The following is a 19,364-nucleotide window of genomic DNA, read 5'->3' on the forward strand; positions in this document are numbered from 1 at the left end:
CTAAAAGAGAATGACACATTTATCCTGACCAACTTACCTCAAGATGAGAAAGCAGTGGGGGGTAAATGGGTGTACGATATCAAAACCAATGTTGATGGATCCGAAAGATACAAGGCACGATATGTAGCCAAGGGATACAGTCAGAAGAGGGTGAAAACTATGATGAGACATTTTCACCTACCGCTAACCTCACCAGTATCAGAGTGTTAATGCAAAAAGCAGCACAGGAAAATCTGATTTTACACCAAATGGATGTTAAAACTGCTTACCTACATGCACCAATAGACTGTGAGATGTACATGGACCAGCCAGAGGGTTTTGAGGTCAAATCTAGTAAAGGTGAAAAGTTGGTGTACAAGCTAGAAAAGTCACTATGTGGGCTTAAACAGTCAGGCAGAAATTGGAACAAAATGCTACATGAGTATCTGAGTGAAAATGAGTTCCTACAGAACCCTGCTGACCATTGTGTTTACACAAAAGAAACTGAAAACTGGAAAGTGATAATGATAATATGGGTTGATGATATAATCATTGCAGCTAGTGATAACAATGCATTGAAAGTTGTTAAAGAGATGCTCACAGCTAAATTCAGGATGAAGGACTTGGGGAAACTAAAACATTTCCTTGGCATTGATTTTGATCAAACTGATTCATGTGTAAAGATGTCACAGAAGAAATATGTGAACAAAATACTTGAAAGGTTTAACATGCAGGATTGTAAACCGAGAGAGACACCTTGTGAGCAAAAACTGAACTACTTGGATGATGCTGTACCGATGAAGGATGTTAGAATGTACAGAGAGGCAGTAGGTAGCCTGGTCTACCTAGCCGTGTGCACGAGGCCTGATTTGAGTTTTGTTGTCAGTAAACTGTCCCAGTATTTTTCTGAGCCGACAGAAGAGCAATGGATTACTGTAAAACATGTACTGAGATATTTTAAAGGTACAATCGACAGGGAACTGTGTTACCGGAAATGTAAGAGTGAAAAACTGGGCTTACAAGCATACAGCGATGCAGATTGGGCTGCTGATCTAACCGACAGACGTAGTATGTCAGGTTATTGTGTTAGCCTTAATGAGAGCGGGCCACTGGTTTCCTGGAAAACCAAAAAGCAGCCAACTGTTGCTTTATCAACTTGTGAAGCCGAGTATATGGCTTTAGCAGCTACTATGCAGGAGTGTATGTACTTAATACAACTACTAGAGGGCATTGACAAATGTGAATATACACTACCTACGATTTACGAAGACAACCAGGGCACAATAGCGTTGGCAAATAATCCTGTTAACAGACAGAGATGCAAGCATATTGACATTAAGTATCATTTTCTGAGGTCAACTGTGGAAGGGGGAAAAACAAATCTGATTTATTGTCCAACAGACCAGATGGTGGCAGATGTTATGACAAAACCTGCACCAAAGTTTAAGTTGATTAAGTTGGCAAAGTTTATGTTTGGTGAGTAACAATTTCTGTAAGGTAGAGAACCTTATCATGTTTTTATTTGTTAAAAGACCACAAATGTGTTATCAAGTGGGGGTGTTAACATTCAGGTAAATATGTTACCAATTTGTGTTATTTGTTGTGCATGACTGGAAGCCAATAGCGTAACAGGTTAAAGGTCAATGATGGGTATAAATAAAGCCACGCCTCCAATGGGAGGGCCCGTTGAATGAAATGCCACTGTCTCTGATGTTTCGTTACTCCTCCGCTTATTTGGATGCTAAACAGCAATGAAGTTATGCTTACTCTGCTAACAAAGGAGAACACGGGATAAGTGGATGTATGATGAAAAAATGTCATTACTCTGACAACACTCTATTGCACTCACAATGTAATAGAGGGTAGAACACAACCATTTTCACAAACCACAGACTCCATCTGTTTAGAACATTGTTTTTTTATTTAACACTTCACATGATTAACACAATCTGCTTGTATTCACCTGAACAGTACTGAGTGTTCAAGGTCAGGCCTTTATAGTGTGCGTCATTTGCAAAATCTATGAGGTGTATTATATTATTTGTATGAGTATTATGCAGAGATTTTGAAAAGTAAAGCGGTGGATTACTTTATTACTTTGGCGGTCATTAAAAGCAACAAAGTGGTCTTATTTTGGAGAGACGTTGAGGACCGTCCGGATGCTGTGGAGCAAAAGAGAAACACATGAGGTTTCCTGTGTGGTTTTTGTGTTACAAATGGTGGAGGAGGTATTGGAGTGTAAACCTACCATTTGCCTTCCTTCATCAGTTCAATGGCATCATTGACCTGATCCAAAGTCATGTTGTGGGTGATGAACTCATCCACCTTCAACTTCTTGTCCATGTAGGCTTCAACCATCTTTGCCACGCCATCCTTACCCTTAAAGCCTGTGCCACAAAATGCACACAAAATCTAAAATAAGAAGGTTGTATCTATGATACACATAGCTTGGTAATTTCAGAACAGATATTTAGTTTGCAAAGATTAATGAACCAGTAGTTATGTCATATTTGTCTCACCTCCAAATAAAGAGCCCTTCCATGTGCGTCCAGCAATGAGCATAAGGGGTCGGGCAGAAATGTCCTCCATGATATTCACGCCAACAATCACGCTGACACCCCAACCTTTCACACAAGACTCCAAGGCACTGCGCTAGATCGGGAAAAATATAAGGTCAAACTTGTTTTTCTGAAAGAAACTTTAATGTAATGAGCTATCGCCTCACCATGACTCCCACATTCCCGACACATTCCAGGGAGAAGTCCACTCCTCCATCAGTCATCTCAGACAGAACTTGGCTGATGGGTTTACTGTGATCCTTGGGGTTCACGAAGTCGGTCGCCCCGAACACCTTGGCCTTCTCAGCCTTCTCTGGATTGATGTCAACAGCGATGATCCTCTTGGCTCCTGCAGCCTGGCAGCCCATGACTGCAGCCAACCCCACGGCTCCCAGGCCGAACACAGCACATGTGGAGCCTGGTTCCACCTAAAATAATGAAGTCTTTGCTCTAAATGGTTGTTTAGGTAGAAGTCTTAAAGCTCTGCACAGTGATATCAAAAGCAAAGTACTGAAACATTTCCAAGATAAGCCAAGGATGTCTGTCAGCATGACAGTGGAAAATTACTGGCCTGTTTTCAATTACAATTGGAAGGCTTTAGCATGGGCCAAGGAAGAACAAATGACATTTTGGATTAGATTAAGCCCTGCCTCCAATCTGCTCCATCACGGCAGCCTCTCACAGCCAACCTTGACACCGGTCAAATGAATGTAAATACGCATTTTACAACTTAAAGAACCAGGGCTATTTAAGTGTTTGTTCTGGGAAGTGGGTTTATCTAAATAAAAGAGTTATACCCTGATTTACAGAGGTGTCCTTCCTAGAGTAAGACAATTCGGAAAAAGTATTATATGGGCCCAATGGCATCACGTGATTGACACAGAAGTTGTAGTACCAGCTCTTGGCCACTATGAAAATGCTGAATTGTTAAACTGGGGGGCGTTACACCGCCGTGATGACTTGTTTTCTGCAGTGAACGTCATATAAGCGCAGTGCTGAGCTGCCGACATTAGCCAGTGGGTAAATACATGCCTATAGCATACCTTAGCAGTATTAACTGCTGCTCCATATCCTGTGCAGATTCCACAGCCAATGAGACAGATTTTGTCCAGAGGGGCAGCAGGATCGATCTTGGCCACAGCCACCTGGTTAACCACAGTGTACTCAGAGAAAGTACCGGTCCCCAAAAACTGCAGCACCTTCTTCCCCTTACAGGTCAACCTGGATTCTAGCGGTGCCATCGCGTTGTGACGCCCAGCATTGGCCCTGAACAAAATATAAAATGTTTTGTAAAAGAACCTGAAGAATGTTTTGACTGCTGCTATTATGTTATTACAGGGTTCACTGAATACCGGCAATAAACTAACAAAGGTGAAACGGTCTAAAATGTGATCTCTACAAACAGACCTTTAAGTTACACCAATGGAGACTTTAAACTGATAAAATTACAACTTTCATCATTACCAATAAATAATAAATGAAAGAAAAAAAACAGTCCATAACTTATGAACACACTCGGAATGAAATAAGATGTTCAAAGGGAAGATGTTTGTGGCAGAAGATGAGTGCTAAGGGAGCTCACCATCCTTTATCACACAGGTTGGTCTTTGGACTCTTACAGAAGCGACATTCTCTACATTGACTGACGAACAGGGGTATGACATGGTCTCCTGAAAGGAAAAAACAGTGTGATAGTCACATACACTTTACAGTGGGGTAAACATAATGTGTTGGCATAATGGCACCAATAGGCCTCAGTTGACGTCCCTTATCCACCAACACCCCAAGAATAATTTGTTTAGAGTTTCTGTTAATGTAGCCAATTGATTAAATAAAAAGCAGAAAAATAAAATGTTAATCATTAGCTTTAGAGGTTTTGGTCACTAGGAGGGCTGTCACTTTTACAAAAACGTCAGACAAATTATTCACAGTGCTTCTGAACTTTGGACAGTGCCAGGCAAGCCGAGTTAAACACAAACATTAAACTGGCATCACAGGCTCTGCCCTTGCATGGTTCAGGTCCTACCTGACAGACCGTAGCTTCTCAGCGCAGCTAGGTGCCTTCTCCTCAGCCATAGCCCCTCTTACCTGTGGGGTTCCCCAAGGCTCGATTTTGGGCCCCATCCTTTTTCTACTGTACATACTGCCCCTAGGTTCAATTCTCACAAAACACAACATCCCCTGCCACTGCTACGCCAACGATGTACAGATCTATCTGCCACTCAATTCAAATGTTAACTCATTACAGCTATTGATGGACTGCTTAGCAGAGATCAAATCCTGGCTGAGCCAAAATGTCCTCAACCTCAATGAGAGCAAGACTGAAGTTATCTTTTTTGGACCCCAACCTCTAGCCTCCCAGGTTGATATTCTGGGCTCCCTCAAAAATAATATCCTCCCCTCTGTCATGAACCTTGGAGTGACCTTCAATAGCGCTTTTAAATTCGATAAGCAGGTCAGCAGCGTAGTCAAAACCTGCTTTTTTTTTAAATACGACTATTGGCCAAGACTAAGTCGTTTTTATCGTTTGAGGACCTGGAAAGGGTTATTAATGCCTTTGTTACCTCGAGGTTGGACTACTGCAACGCTCTGTACGTGGGTATGGACCAGGCGTCAATTAAACGCCTGCAGCTAGTCCAGAACGCAGCTGCACGTCTACTCACTGGCCACAAAAAGCGTGACCACATCACCCCAATCCTGGCCTCACTGCACTGGCTTCCAATTTCGGTTCCGAATTGATTTTAAACTCCTTTTATTTGTTTTTAAAGCCCTAAATGGGCTGGCTCCGGCCTATATAGCTGAACTCCTCCAGCGCTACACCCCAACAAGAGCTTTAAGGTCTGCTGACCAGCTGTTGCTGATAGTGCCCAAGACCAGGCTCAAAACCAGAGGGCACCGAGCCTTCGCAGCAGCTGGCCCGAGGCTCTGGAACACTCTGCCCCTCCATGTGAGGTCGGTCCAGACCCTAGGGGTTTTTAAATCTACTCTTAAGACACACTTCTTCTCCCTGGCCTTTTAGTCAGAGAGCGGAGCACGACTCCTGACTTTTCCCTGTGTTTTATTTATTGTGATTATAGAAATGTGTTTTTATGTGATTGTAGTTATTACATGTACAGCACTTTGGCCCGATCAAAAATCGCTTTTAAATGTGCTTTATAAATAAACCTTGATTTGATTTGATTTGAAACATTAGATCAGGGGTCACCAACCTTTTTTAGGGTGAGGGCTACTTTTAAAAAATAAAACAAGTCGGGGGCTACTTTTACTCCAATTTTTCTTTCTTTTTTGCAGTGTATATATTTAGCACATTTTAACATTATGATATGCTGACCTTTAACCTTTGTGTGCTGTTTGGGTCTGTGGGACCCATTTTCAGTGTTTACTAAAAGAACATGCATGCAATTTAATTATTTTAACCTGCTTTATTTGGGGTGGACGGGCCTCACCTCCTCTAGGGGGGTCCTCACCTCCTGTAGGGGGGTCGGGGGGCATGCACCCCCGTGAAGATTATTTTTAAACGTTGAAGTGAAATGCATCAATCTGGAGCACAACATGAATTGATGGAAACAGCTCTCAACACTCAGATGAAAGGGGTCTCACTCACTCACTCACTCACTCACTCTCTCACTCTCACTCTCACTCTCACTCTCACTCTCACTCTCACTCTCACTCTCACTCTCTCACTCACTCACTCTCACTCTCTCAGAGGCTGTGTGCTCCTCCGTGGCGATCGACGGCTTGCGTTAAAAAAAACATATTTGTAAAGTGGGGGGACACAAACGGGATTTCGAAAAGAGCGGGGGACATTTCCCCCCTGTCCCAGGTGGAAATTACGCCATGCGTGTGTAGTAAGGTTTTGTTTATGCATAGGGTAGATTCTTTTAATTACATTTCCTTTTTTGTTTTGTGTATTTTATACATTTTGGATTTGCTTGGCGAGCTATTTTTAGAACATGCCCTGCGGGCGACTCACGTTGCCCCTGCGGGCGACCAAGTGCCCGCGGGCACCGTGTTGGCTACCCCTGCATTAGATATATCAACCCTTTGTCCTCACCTTGCAAATAAAGCAATATTCAGAAACTGACCTGGTCGATATTCAGTGACTCCAGGCCCAACACTCTCTACGATGCCAGCTGCCTCGTGCCCGAGGACTGTTGGGAAGCCGTCCTCATGCTTATTCTCAAAAAGTTGGTAAAGGTCCGAATGGCACACTGCAGTCGCCACAATCTGAAGAAATATGCCAAATTAGTTTTTGGTCTCAAACATTAGTTTCAAGTCTTTTCAAAACAACATTTTGCAAACTGTGGATCCATTCAGGGTTATGGTTAGGGTTATAAAAGCAGGGAATGCTTAGGGGTATGGCATTATTGTGTTGAACAAGCCCTACCGCAGCATTGGTGTAGTAAAGAACCATAAAAACACTGCTGTGAATTTCTGCTAGTTACTACATGTAGTTTTTAGGCATGTTTTTGGCTGGTCAAATTACCATCACAATTTCAATCACTTTAATCACGGATGCACCTTACTAACTTAGCTAAATAGCTCGCTTTAGCTGGTCATTTAGTGTTGGTTTTGCTTATAATACGTGTCCCTCCCCACTTATGCTCAGAGAAAACTCAAGGCTTCAAACAGTAGTCCACAACCAGTGGGTGACATAACGGCCATTACCTTTTAAAGTCTATGGTAAAAACACTCTTCTTCATATACCAGTATGTGAGAAAGTGAGGCTGCTGCAGAGAAGGGAAGAAGTTGCACACAGTGAGTTGATGTGTTTGCTCTGATAGTGGACGTCTCTCACCTTGATGCGGACCTCGTTGGCCTGGGGTGGGGCGACCTCTATATCCTCCATCACCAAAGGCTTGTTGGACTCCCAGGCCACTGCTGCCTTGCATCTGATGACCTACAGGGCACGATATGAAATTAACGAGTACTGTATACGTAGGTGAGAGTTAGACTAAACAGAAAAACACATTGCCATAGGCCCTTGTTAAAGTGGTAATATATATTGCATCCACTGCTTTGAGTGAAGACGAAGATAGTTAAAGCATCATGTTGTCAGCTCTGCAAATCTACTGTTAAAAAGCTACATTTCCAAAAAAACGAATATAATGTTTCTGCTAAGAGTCAAGGCAAACACTCATCTGGAGGCCGATTTCAATTAAGAATCAACTGACTGCCACTTTGGAACATTGTATCATATCAAGCAAATTGATATTGATTTTTTTTTCAAAGGCCTTATGATATCCTTCACAGTAGGCTTTTGGACATGTAAAATAGCTGATCACCACTTTCATTTAATTTTGATTGGTTTAGTCTACTAGTCTACTATGGTGTTCCCGGTCAAAAATGACTGCCATAGAAATGAATGGGTAACCCTAAATGATGTTCTTCCATCAGATAGTACACACCCACAATCAACAACCATGTTCATTTTGGAATACATTTTCAGTTTCTATTCTTTGTATATTAACTGCAGTGCAATTAAAAAAAAAATGTATCAGCGTGCCGACGATCGTGAATTATCAACGGGGGGGGGGTGAGGAGTTTGACGCTCGTGAACTGTCAACAGGAGGGCGGGGGAAGCCTCGCTGCGGTGAAGCAGTGTGTGGACCTGTCAGCGCAACTTACATGATGCCGAATTTAACAACAAATTTTAATAATTGGTTTAAACGGCATAATAATAAGGACGATCGTCCGTTCTGTGATTCTCCAGAACACACAGATGGCCGGTCCGCCCCTGTGTAGCATATTATTTCGATGAGAGATGAGCAGATCGCCACTGGGCTTTCAACTAAAGACACAGCCACGCAAAAACTGCGGCATTTGTTCAGCTCCTTATGGGTACTGCAATTTGTGAAGTGCTTTCCTCCGAGGTGAAACGATCAGCCCTGCACCACGGAGGAAAGCGGCAGAAAGTCGCCTGGAGTTAAAGAGAGCGGGGCTGCGTTGCGTGCATGGCTTCCTTCTGCAGGTAACGGGGAGACGCGCTCTGGCGGCGGTCTCGTTCAGGATCCGAAAATAAAATGTTAATATTTTGCCCACTTATTCCACTTATTCCTAGTGTGCCACTGGTTACGGTGCCGCGTGCCAGGGGTTGCCGACCCCTGATGTAAACCATTAGTCTGAGACATTGTTTACAGCTTAAAAGGGTGTTAAATAACATTTGGTGATTATTAATGTTTTTTTGTGTTATTGTCAGAGCAGTTAAAACAGACTTAAATTTGACAGGGAACACCAAAGTAAGGGAGGAGAAACGAACACGATAGGAGGGATAATAACATTCTAACAGCTAGTGTCTTCAATGATTCTGGCACAGCTGCTCCTCCATAAGCTATCAAATTAGTTATTTGACAAACAGAAGTTTTAAAGTGATTTTGAATTAAGGATACATCTATGTAGGTTTAGCAAGCACCACTGAGTAAGCCAGGTGTTTCAAGAGCTTTTTCCAAATGTTGGCTTTTTATACTCACCTTACCAGCCGTAGACATTTTTGCAGGAAGACCAATGTTACGTGCCGCAGTTGGTGCTTGTGTGCTTTTGTGTGTCTCTCTCTCTCCCTGATTGTCTCCAGGTGCAGCTTCTCCCCCAGGTGCTCCCAATCCCCAATCAGGGCCTCCTTAAAGGACCTGAGGAAGGCTGCAGTGGCCTCTCTCTCCTTCTCCTCTGGCTGCATGTGTGCAGCATGTCTCTGTCTCTGTGTGAGGCCTGTGTTCTTGTGAAGTGTTAGGTGTGCTCCAGTTTGTTCGTGTATTGTTTTATTTTGGTTTGCTTTGCAAGTTGGCTAGTGAGCCCTTTCTATTTATCCATTAAAACCTCACTTTGTGGCTTTATATCTCAGTTTCCTCTCCTTTTTTCTCTCTCCTGGTTATTTCATTATGTTGTTACTTCCCTCTGGTTCCCCTAGCCCAGTAGGGAACGTAACATGGGGGCTCGTCCGATCTTTGAGACAAAGAGTGAGTATTTGTTTGTTGTTTAGTGTGATTGTGTTTGGTGGTGAGCAGTAGTGTGTAGCATTGGCTGAAGTCTCTTACTGTTGAACAGCTTCCTCAGTTTAGATAGGGGAGTGTCTAGCTGGGCTGAATCAGTCTTTCCTTCAGGCACTCATTTATTATTTTGCCTTTTTTATTTTCGGGGTAATCCTGGGTGGGGATTTAGTCCCTGTTGGGGGCAGGCGTTTCAGGGTTTCGGCCGCTGATGTTTGCCTTTAAAGTCGCCTCGAGCCCGGCACGCTCCAGAAGATAGTTAGGTAAGTTGTGGTAGGCAGGATCTGGGGAAGTTTGTTATTTGGAAGACTAGAGTCAATTTGTGTAGCATCAGATATATTTGCCTGTTGAGTGAGGTGATTTAATTGTAGTTGGCAAGTAGTTGCAAATTAGTTTGTGTTTAGTATGGCATCCCTTGTGTTGGGTGAGTCCTCTCATACTGGTTCTAAATTAGATGCCAGGTTGAAAGTGAGGTTAGCTCGTCTCCAGTGGGAGAAGGAGGAGCGTGAGCGAGATTTTCAGCTCATGAGGGAGCTGGAGATCAGGAAGTTGGATGCAGACACAGCTTTCAGGATGCGTCAGCTAGAGCTGCAGACAGGTTCAGTGGGGTCCTCTTCGGGTACACAACCATTGTTAGGTTCTGATGCTCCTTTTGATGTTGGTAACAACATTCAGCTGGTTCCAGTATTTCGTGAGTCTGAAGTTGAGTCATACTTTGTTGTGTTTGAGCGCATTGCTGCTGCTTTGCACTGGCCCAAAGATGTGTGGGCCATACTGTTACAGTGCAAGTTAGTTGGTAAGGCTCAGATGGTTTGCTCTTCTCTGCCTGTTAAAGATAGTATTGTGTACGAAAAAGTTAAATGCGCTATTCTCAAAGTGTACGAGCTTGTGCCTGAGGCTTATAGACAGCGTTTTCGTGGCCTAAAGAAAACACCTGGCCAAACTTTTTTGTAGACTTTGCAATAGAGAAGAGAAAGCTATTCAACGGATGGTGTAAGGCATCAAAGGCTGACGACTTAACTTCAGTTTGTGATCTCATAGTGCTGGAGGAGTTTAAAAACTGTGTCCCAGAACATACTGTTGTTTTAAATGAACGAAAAATAACCTCCTTGCAGCAGGCTGCCACCATGGCGGATGAGCTGGTGTTAATGCACAGTGGTGTTTTGGCTCAGAGCGATTCTCCTCATCGTGTTGGTTTCCGGAAAGCTTGTAACAGGCGTGCCACACATGCTCACTCTGTTTCTCTTCCAGGACCCAAGAAAAAGAGATTGTGTTTCTTTTGTCTTGACCCTGGTCATCTAGTGGCAGAGTGTGTAGCTCGGAAGAAGCAGTTGGCAGCTTCCAAGCGGTCTGTGGAAAAGCCAAGAGACCAGCACCCAGTTGCAAGGCGACAGAGTGGTGAGTTGCAGTTAAGTTCTGCGTCCGTCTGTGACAGTGCTGTGGGTGTTCCCGTCTCTGAAGCGGTGGGTGTGGACCTGGCTCAGAGCAATGGGGATCTGTGTTCAGTGAGTGATGTGTGTATTCCATGTGATGTGTGTGTTCCATGTGTTGCTCCGGTGTTGGCTGCTTGTGGGCAGTATAACGTGTGTTTTATGGGGGGGGGTGTGTTACGTGCCGCAGTTGGTGCTTTTGTGTGTCTCTCTCTCTCCCTGATGGTCTCCAGGTGCAGCTTCTCCCCAATCAGGGCCTCCTTAAAGGACCTGAGGAAGGCTGCAGTGGCCTCTCTCTCCTTCTCCTCTGGCTGCATGTGTGCAGCATGTCTCTGTCTCTGTGTGAGGCCTGTGTTCTTGTGAAGTGTTAGGAGATGTGCTCCAGTTTGTTCGTGTATTGTTTTATTTTGGTTTGCTTTGCAAGTTGGCTAGTGAGCCCTTTCTTTTTATCCATTAAAACCTCACTTTGTGGCTTTATATCTCAGTTTCCTCTCCTTTTTTCTCTCTCCTGGTTATTTCATTATGTTGTTACTTCCCTCTGGTTCCCCTAGCCCAGAACGTAACAACCAATAAGAAGGAAACGAGTGAGAGTGAAGAGAGGACTGCAGCAGCGGGAGCGAAGAGGAGAAGATAACAAGAGCTCACTGACCGGTGGTTTTATACAGAATCAGTATAGACCTATTAAACGATTTGGCAAACGTACAGATGGGCAGGGACTTTGAACTTTCAGATGAATGAGACACTCAAAAAAAGTTAATGTTTACATTTATTTTTCTCCAGTTATTTTCTTTTATTCTGTCGCAGGCTGCCTTTCTCGGCCTGTGTGCTGTTTTTCTGGAACAAAGTCTTAGTTTTTATGATCATACTTTCCCTTTAAGAACTTTGAATGGCAGAATTACATTTATTCTGGCTTGTTCGGACACTTATGTTCAAGAACTTTCAAATGCACCTTTACACCAAATTGGATGACTGCAGTTGTTTTATTTCTTGCTCTTGGTGACCCTTCCCCCCTTAAACATTAAAAGGATTGCTGATCCTTGTATTTTTCCTGTGTTCATACATGAACCTGGGTTAATTTTTAAACCTTTGAAACTGTGCTCCATACAGCAGACTGACTGACTGTCTATTACATCAGACTCTCTATTACTGGTATTAGATTCCTACAGTATGGTTAAGGGATCAAACCAAGAGGAGTTATGACAGTGACCAAAATTGGGGTATTCCCACCATGGGGGCTGAGCAAATGACTCAATTTCACAGAACATATATACACAATATATGATCTCCTGGGGTTAAATTGACAATCCACTGTCCGGCACATACGTCAACGCTCTTTGGGCATCAATTTGGACACCTTTACAATATTTATCTTTATAAAAATGTGTTTGAAATGCATGCATCGCGTATGGAAAATGCTGCTGTTATAGTCTAATTAGTCTGAAATATCATTACAAAAGTCATGGGATAGTATGTTGAAGGAAGTCATAGTATTGTTGAAAAAATATGAATATAGAATGTCGAAAATATCATGACAAAAGTCATAATCTACTGTGTCAGAATAGTTTTTTTAAAGTCATGGAAATGAAAATATTAAATGACATTATTACAATAACCTATACATGATGGAAACATTTTGGAAAAAGTCATATAGTATATATATAATATATATATAAAGTTATAGTTAAGTATGTCGCAAAATAACAACAAATCAAATGTTAGTATGTGGAAGAAAGATTTATAATAATATTTAGATACAAACATTAAAACAAGTCGTAGTATAGGATGTCGAAAAAAGTCGTTAACACTGCTTTGTGCAACAATTAATTCGCTGTATTGAATTAAGGTCTCACTTTATGCAGACAGATACTCAACAACATTCCGTGAGATGAATGCAAAACTGAGGGACGTACAATTGAATGACATTCTTCCTTTAAAGTATCTTTCTCCTATTTGGATTCAGTTTTTTCCTCAAAGGAGTACACGGGATAAGTGATTTACAGAGTGGATATGTATGATGAAAAAATGTAATTATTTCGGCAACAACACTATTACACTCACAATGTAATGGAGGGTAGAACACAACCGTTTTCACAAACCACAGACTCCATCTGTTTAGAACATTGTTTTTTTTAATTAACACTTCACATGATTAACACAATCTGCTTGTATTCACCTGAACAGTACTGAGTGTTCAAGGTCAGGCCTTTATAGTGTGCGTCATTTGCAAAAATCTATGAGGTGTATTATATTATTTGTATGAGTATTATGCAGAGATTTTGAAAAGTAAAGCGGTGGGTTTCTTTATTACTTTGGCGGTCATTAAAAGCAACAAAGTGGTCTTATTTTGGAGAGACGTTGAGGACCGTCCGGATGCTGTGGAGCAAAAGAGAAACACATGAGGTTTCCTGTGTGGTTTTTGTGTTACAAATGGTGGAGGAGGTATTGGAGTGTAAACCTACCATTTGCCTTCCTTCATCAGTTCAATGGCATCATTGACCTGATCCAAAGTCATGTTGTGGGTGATGAACTCATCCACCTTCAACTTCTTGTCCATGTAGGCTTCAACCATCTTTGCCACGCCATCCTTACCCTTAAAGCCTGTGCCACAAAATGCACACAAAATCTAAAATAAGAAGGTTGTATCTATGATACACATAGCTTGGTAATTTCAGAACAGATATTTAGTTTGCAAAGATTAATGAACCAGTAGTTATGTCATATTTGTCTCACCTCCAAATAAAGAGCCCTTCCATGTGCGTCCAGCAATGAGCATAAGGGGTCGGGCAGAAATTTCCTCCATGATATTCACGCCAACAATCACGCTGACACCCCAACCTTTCACACAAGACTCCAAGGCACTGCGCTAGATCGGGAAAAATATAAGGTCAAACTTGTTTTTCTGAAAGAAACTTTAATGTAATGAGCTATCGCCTTACCATGACTCCCACATTCCCGACACATTCCAGGGAGAAGTCCACTCCTCCGTCAGTCATCTCAGACAGAACTTGGCTGATGGGTTTACTGTGATCCTTGGGGTTCACGAAGTCGGTCGCCCCGAACACCTTGGCCTTCTCAGCCTTCTCTGGATTGATGTCAACAGCGATGATCCTCTTGGCTCCTGCAGCCTGGCAGCCCATGACTGCAGCCAACCCCACGGCTCCCAGGCCGAACACAGCACATGTGGAGCCTGGTTTCACCTAAAATAATGAAGTCTTGGGTCTAAACGGTTGTTTTAAGTCTTAAAGCTCTGCACAGTGATATCAAAAGCAAAGTACTGAAACATTTCCAAGATAAGCCAAGGATGTCTGTCAGCATGACAGTGGAAAATTACTGGCCTGTTTTCAATAAAAATTGGAAGGCTTTAGCATGGGCCAAGGAAGAACAAATGACATTTTGGATTAGATTAAGCCCTGCCTCCAATCTGCTCCATCACGGCAGCCTCACACAGCCAACCTTGACACCGGTCAAATGAATGTAAATACGCATTTTACAACTTAAAGAACCAGGGCTATTTAAGTGTTTGTTCTGGGAAGTGGGTTTATCTAAATAAAAGAGTTATACCCTGATTTACAGAGGTGTCCTTCCTAGAGTAAGACAATTCGGAAAAAGTATTATATGGGCCCAATGGCATCACGTGATTGACACAGAAGTTGTAGTACCAGCTCTTGGCCACTATGAAAATGCTGACAGAGCGACCATTGTTAAACTGGGGGGCGTTACACCGCCGTGATGACTTGTTTTCTGCAGTAAACGTCATATAAGCGCAGTGCTGAGCTGCCAACATTAGCCAGTGGGTAAATACATGCCTATAGCATACCTTAGCTGTATTAACTGCTGCTCCATATCCTGTGCAGATTCCACAGCCAATGAGACAGACTTTGTCCAGAGGGGCAGCAGGATCGATCTTGGCCACAGCCACCTGGTTAACCACAGTGTACTCAGAGAAAGTACCGGTCCCCAAAAACTGCAGCACCTTCTTCCCCTTACAGGTCAACCTGGATTCTAGCGGTGCCATCGCGTTGTGACGCCCAGCATTGGCCCTGAACAAAATATAAAATGTTTTGTAAAAGAACCTGAAGAATGTTTTGACTGCTGCTATTATGTTATTACAGGGTTCACTGAATACCGGCAATAAACTAACAAAGGTGAAACGGTCTAAAATGTGATCTCTACAAACAGACCTTTAAGTTACACCAATGGAGACTTTAAACTGATAAAATTACAACTTTCATCATTACCAATAAATAATAAATGAAAGAAAAAAACAGTCCATAACTTATGAACACACTCGGAATGAAATAAGATGTTCAAAGGGAAGATGTTTGTGGCAGAAGATGAGTGCTAAGGGAGCTCACCATCCTTTATCACACTGGTTGGTCTTTGGACTCTTACAGAAGCGACATTCTCTACATTGACTGATGAACAGGGGTATGACATGGTCTCCTGAAAGGAAAAAACAGTGTGATAGTCACATACACTTTACAGTGGGGTAAACATAATGTGTTGGCATAATGGCACCAATAGGCCTCAGTTGACGTCCCTTATCCATCAACACCCCAAGAATAATTTGTTTAGAGTTTCTGTTAATGTAGCCAACTGATTAAATAAAAAGCAGAAAAATAAAATGTTAATCATTAGCTTTAGAGGTTTTGGTCACTAGGAGGGCTGTCACTTTTACAAAAACGTCACAGACAAATTATTCACAGTGCTTCTGAACTTTGGACAGTGCCAGGCAAGCTGAGTTAAACACAAACATTAAACATTAGATATATCAACCCTTTGTCCTCACCTTGCAAATAAAGCAATATTCAGAAACTGACCTGGTCGATATTCAGTGACTCCAGGCCCAACACTCTCTACGATGCCAGCTGCCTCGTGCCCGAGGACTGTTGGGAAGCCGACCTCATGCTTATTCTCAAAAAGTTGGTAAAGGTCCGAATGGCACACTGCAGTGGCCACAATCTGAAGAAATATGCCAAATTAGTTTTTGGTCTCAAACATTAGTTTCAAGTCTTTTCAAAACAACATTTTGCAAACTGTGGATCCATTCAGGGTTATAGTTAGGGTTATAAAAGCAGGGAATGCTTAGGGGTATGGCATTATTGTGTTGAACAAGCCCTACCGCAGCATTGGTGTAGTAAAGAACCATAAAAACACTGCTGTGAATTTCTGCTAGTTACTACATGTAGTTTTTAGGCATGTTTTTGGCTGGTCAAATTACCATCACAATTTCAATCACTTTAATCACGGATGCACCTTACTAACTTAGCTAAATAGCTCGCTTTAGCTGGTCATTTAGTGTTGGTTTTGCTTATAATACGTGTCCCTCCCCACTTATGCTCAGAGAAAACTCAAGGCTTCAAACAGTAGTCCACAACCAGTGGGTGACATAACGGCCATTACCTTTTAAAGTCTATGGTAAAAACACTCTTCTTCATATACCAGTATGTGAGAAAGTGAGGCTGCTGCAGAGAAGGGAAGAAGTTGCACACAGTGAGTTGATGTGTTTGCTCTGATAGTGGACGTCTCTCACCTTGATGCGGACCTCGTTGGCCTGGGGTGGGGCGACCTCTATATCCTCCATCACCAAAGGCTTGTTGGACTCCCAGGCCACTGCTGCCTTGCATCTGATGACCTACAGGGCACGATATGAAATTAACGAGTACTGTATACGTAGGTGAGAGTTAGACTAAACAGAAAAACACATTGCCATAGGCCCTTGTTAAAGTGGTAATATATATTGCATCCACTGCTTTGAGTGAAGACGAAGATAGTTAAAGCATCATGTTGTCAGCTCTGCAAATCTACTGTTAAAAAGCTACATTTCCAAAAAAACGAATATAATGTTTCTGCTAAGATTCAAGGCAAACACTCATCTGGAGGCCGATTTCAATTAAGAATCAACTGACTGCCACTTTGGAACATTGTATCATATCAAGCAAATATTTTTTTTTTCAAAGGCCTTATGATATCCTTCACAGTAGGCTTTTGGACATGTAAAATAGCTGATCACCACTTTCATTTAATTTTGATTGGTTTAGTCTACTAGTCTACTATGGTGTTCCCGGTCAAAAATGACTGCCATAGAAATGAATGGGTAACCCTAAATGATGTTCTTCCATCAGATAGTACACACCCACAATCAACTACCATGTTCATTTTGGAATACATTTTCAGTTTCTATTCTTTGTATATTAACTGCAGTGCAATTTAAAAAAAATGTATCAGCGTGCCGACGATCGTGAATTATCAACGGGGGGGGGGGTGAGGAGTTTGACGCTCGTGAACTGTCAACAGGAGGGCGGGGGAAGCCTCGCTGCGGGGAAGCAGTGTGTGGACCTGTCAGCGCAACTTACATGATGCCGAATTTAACAACAAATTGTAATAATTGGTTTAAACGGCATAATAATAAGGACGATCGTCCGTTCTGTGATTCTCCAGAACACACAGATGGCCGGTCCGCCCCTGTGTAGCATATTATTTCGATTAGAGATGAGCAGATAGCCACTGGGCTTTCAACTAAAGACACAGCCACGCAAGAACTGCGGCATTTGTTCAGCTCCTTATGGGTACTGCAATTTGTGAAGTGCTTTCCTCTGTGGTGAAACGATCAGCCCTGCACCACGGAGGAAAGCGGCAGAAAGTCGCCTGGAATTAAAGAGAGCGGGGCTGCGTTGCGTGCATGGCTTCCTTCTGCAGGTAACAGGGAGACGCACTCTGGCGGCGGTCTCGTTCAGGATCCGAAAATAAAATGTTAATATTTTGCCCACTTATTCCACTTATTCCTAGTGTGCCACTGGTTACGGTGCCGCGTGCCAGGGGTTGCCGACCTCTGATGTAAACCATTAGTCTGAGACATTGTTTACAGCTTAAAAGGGTGTTAAATAACATTTTGTGATTATTAATGTTTTTTGTGTTATTGTCAGAGCAGTTAAAACAGACTTAAATTTGACAGGGAACACCAAAGTAAGGGAGGAGAAACGAACACGATAGGAGGGATAATAACATTCTAACAGCTAGTGTCTTCAATGATTCTGGCACAGCTGCTCCTCCATAAGCTATCAAATTAGTTATTTGACAAACAGAAGTTTTAAAGTGATTTTGAATTAAGGATACATCTATGTAGGTTTAGCAAGCACCACTGAGTAAGCCAGGTGTTTCAAGAGCTTTTTCCAAATGTTGGCTTTTTATACTCACCTTACCAGCCGTAGACATTTTGCAGGAAGACCAATAAGAAGGAAACGAGTGAGAGTGAAGAGAGGACTGCAGCAGCGGGAGCGAAGAGGAGAAGATAACAAGAGCTCACTGACCGGTGGTTTTATACAGAATCAGTATAGACCTATTAAACGATTTGGCAAACGTACAGATGGGCAGGGACTTTGAACTTTCAGATGAATGAGACACTCAAAAAAAGTTAATGTTTACATTTATTTTTCTCCTACTATTATTATTTTCTTTTATTCTGTCGCAGGCTGCCTTTCTCGGCCTTGAGACACCCATTGGCTTTGCCTTTGAAAAAGTATGTGTGCTGTTTTTCTGGAACAAAGTCTTAGTTTTTATGATCATACTTTCCCTTTAAGAACTTTGAATGGCAGAATTACATTTATTCTGGCTTGTTCGGACACTTATGTTCAAGAACTTTCAAATGCACCTTTACACCAAATTGGATGACTGCAGTTGTTTTATTTCTTGCTCTTGGTGACCCTTCCCCCCTTAAACATTAAAAGGATTGCTGATCCTTGTATTTTTCCTGTGTTCATACATGAACCTGGGTTAATTTTTAAACCTTTGAAACTGTGCTCCATACAGCAGACTGACTGACTGTCTATTACATCAGACTCTCTATTACTGGTATTAGATTCCTACAGTATGGTTAAGGGATCAAACCAAGAGGAGTTATGACAGTGACCAAAATTGGGGTATTCCCACCATGGGGGCTGAGCAAATGACTCAATTTCACAGAACATATATACACAATATATGATCTCCTGGGGTTAAATTGACAATCCACTGTCCGGCACATACGTCAACGCTCTTTGGGCATCAATTTGGACACCTTTACAATATTTATCTTTATAAAAATGTGTTTGAAATGCATGCATCGCGTATGGAAAATGCTGCTGTTATAGTCTAATTAGTCTGAAATATCATTACAAAAGTCATGGGATAGTATGTTGAAGGAAGTCATAGTATTGTTGAAAAAATATGAATATAGAATGTCGAAAATATCATGACAAAAGTCATAATCTACTGTGTCAGAATAGTTTTTTTAAAGTCATGGAAATGAAAATATTAAATGACATTATTACAATAACCTATACATGATGGAAACATTTTGGAAAAAGTCATATAGTATATATATAATATATATATAAAGTTATAGTTAAGTATGTCGCAATTTTTTTTAGTATAGA

General features: G+C 42.1%; 2 protein-coding genes across 2 annotated transcripts; both read right to left on the bottom strand.

Annotated features, from left to right (window-relative positions):
* Positions 1-2,054: 2,054 nt before the first annotated feature.
* On the bottom strand, positions 2,055-9,043 carry LOC117486626 (alcohol dehydrogenase 1-like). The gene is made up of 9 exons (XM_034135130.1): positions 9,008-9,043; positions 7,336-7,437; positions 6,623-6,764; positions 4,120-4,207; positions 3,581-3,803; positions 2,705-2,965; positions 2,499-2,631; positions 2,228-2,366; positions 2,055-2,141 (listed from the first exon to the last, which is right to left on the bottom strand). Exons 1-9 carry the CDS (start codon positions 9,023-9,025, stop codon positions 2,108-2,110), a joined length of 1,140 nt encoding a protein of 379 aa, XP_033991021.1. The 5' UTR covers positions 9,026-9,043; the 3' UTR covers positions 2,055-2,107.
* A 4,014-nt stretch (positions 9,044-13,057) lies between these two features.
* On the bottom strand, positions 13,058-18,269 carry LOC117486676 (alcohol dehydrogenase 1-like). Its single transcript, XM_034135182.1, has 9 exons — positions 18,148-18,269; positions 16,484-16,585; positions 15,771-15,912; positions 15,306-15,393; positions 14,768-14,990; positions 13,887-14,147; positions 13,681-13,813; positions 13,410-13,548; positions 13,058-13,323 (listed from the first exon to the last, which is right to left on the bottom strand). The coding sequence occupies exons 1-9, from the start codon at positions 18,163-18,165 to the stop codon at positions 13,290-13,292; spliced, it is 1,140 nt and encodes a 379-aa protein (XP_033991073.1). The 5' UTR covers positions 18,166-18,269; the 3' UTR covers positions 13,058-13,289.
* Positions 18,270-19,364: the final 1,095 nt, after the last annotated feature.

The sequence above is a fragment of the Trematomus bernacchii genome, unplaced genomic scaffold (assembly GCF_902827165.1).
Source record: "Trematomus bernacchii unplaced genomic scaffold, fTreBer1.1, whole genome shotgun sequence".
Lineage (NCBI taxonomy): Eukaryota > Metazoa > Chordata > Actinopteri > Perciformes > Nototheniidae > Trematomus > Trematomus bernacchii.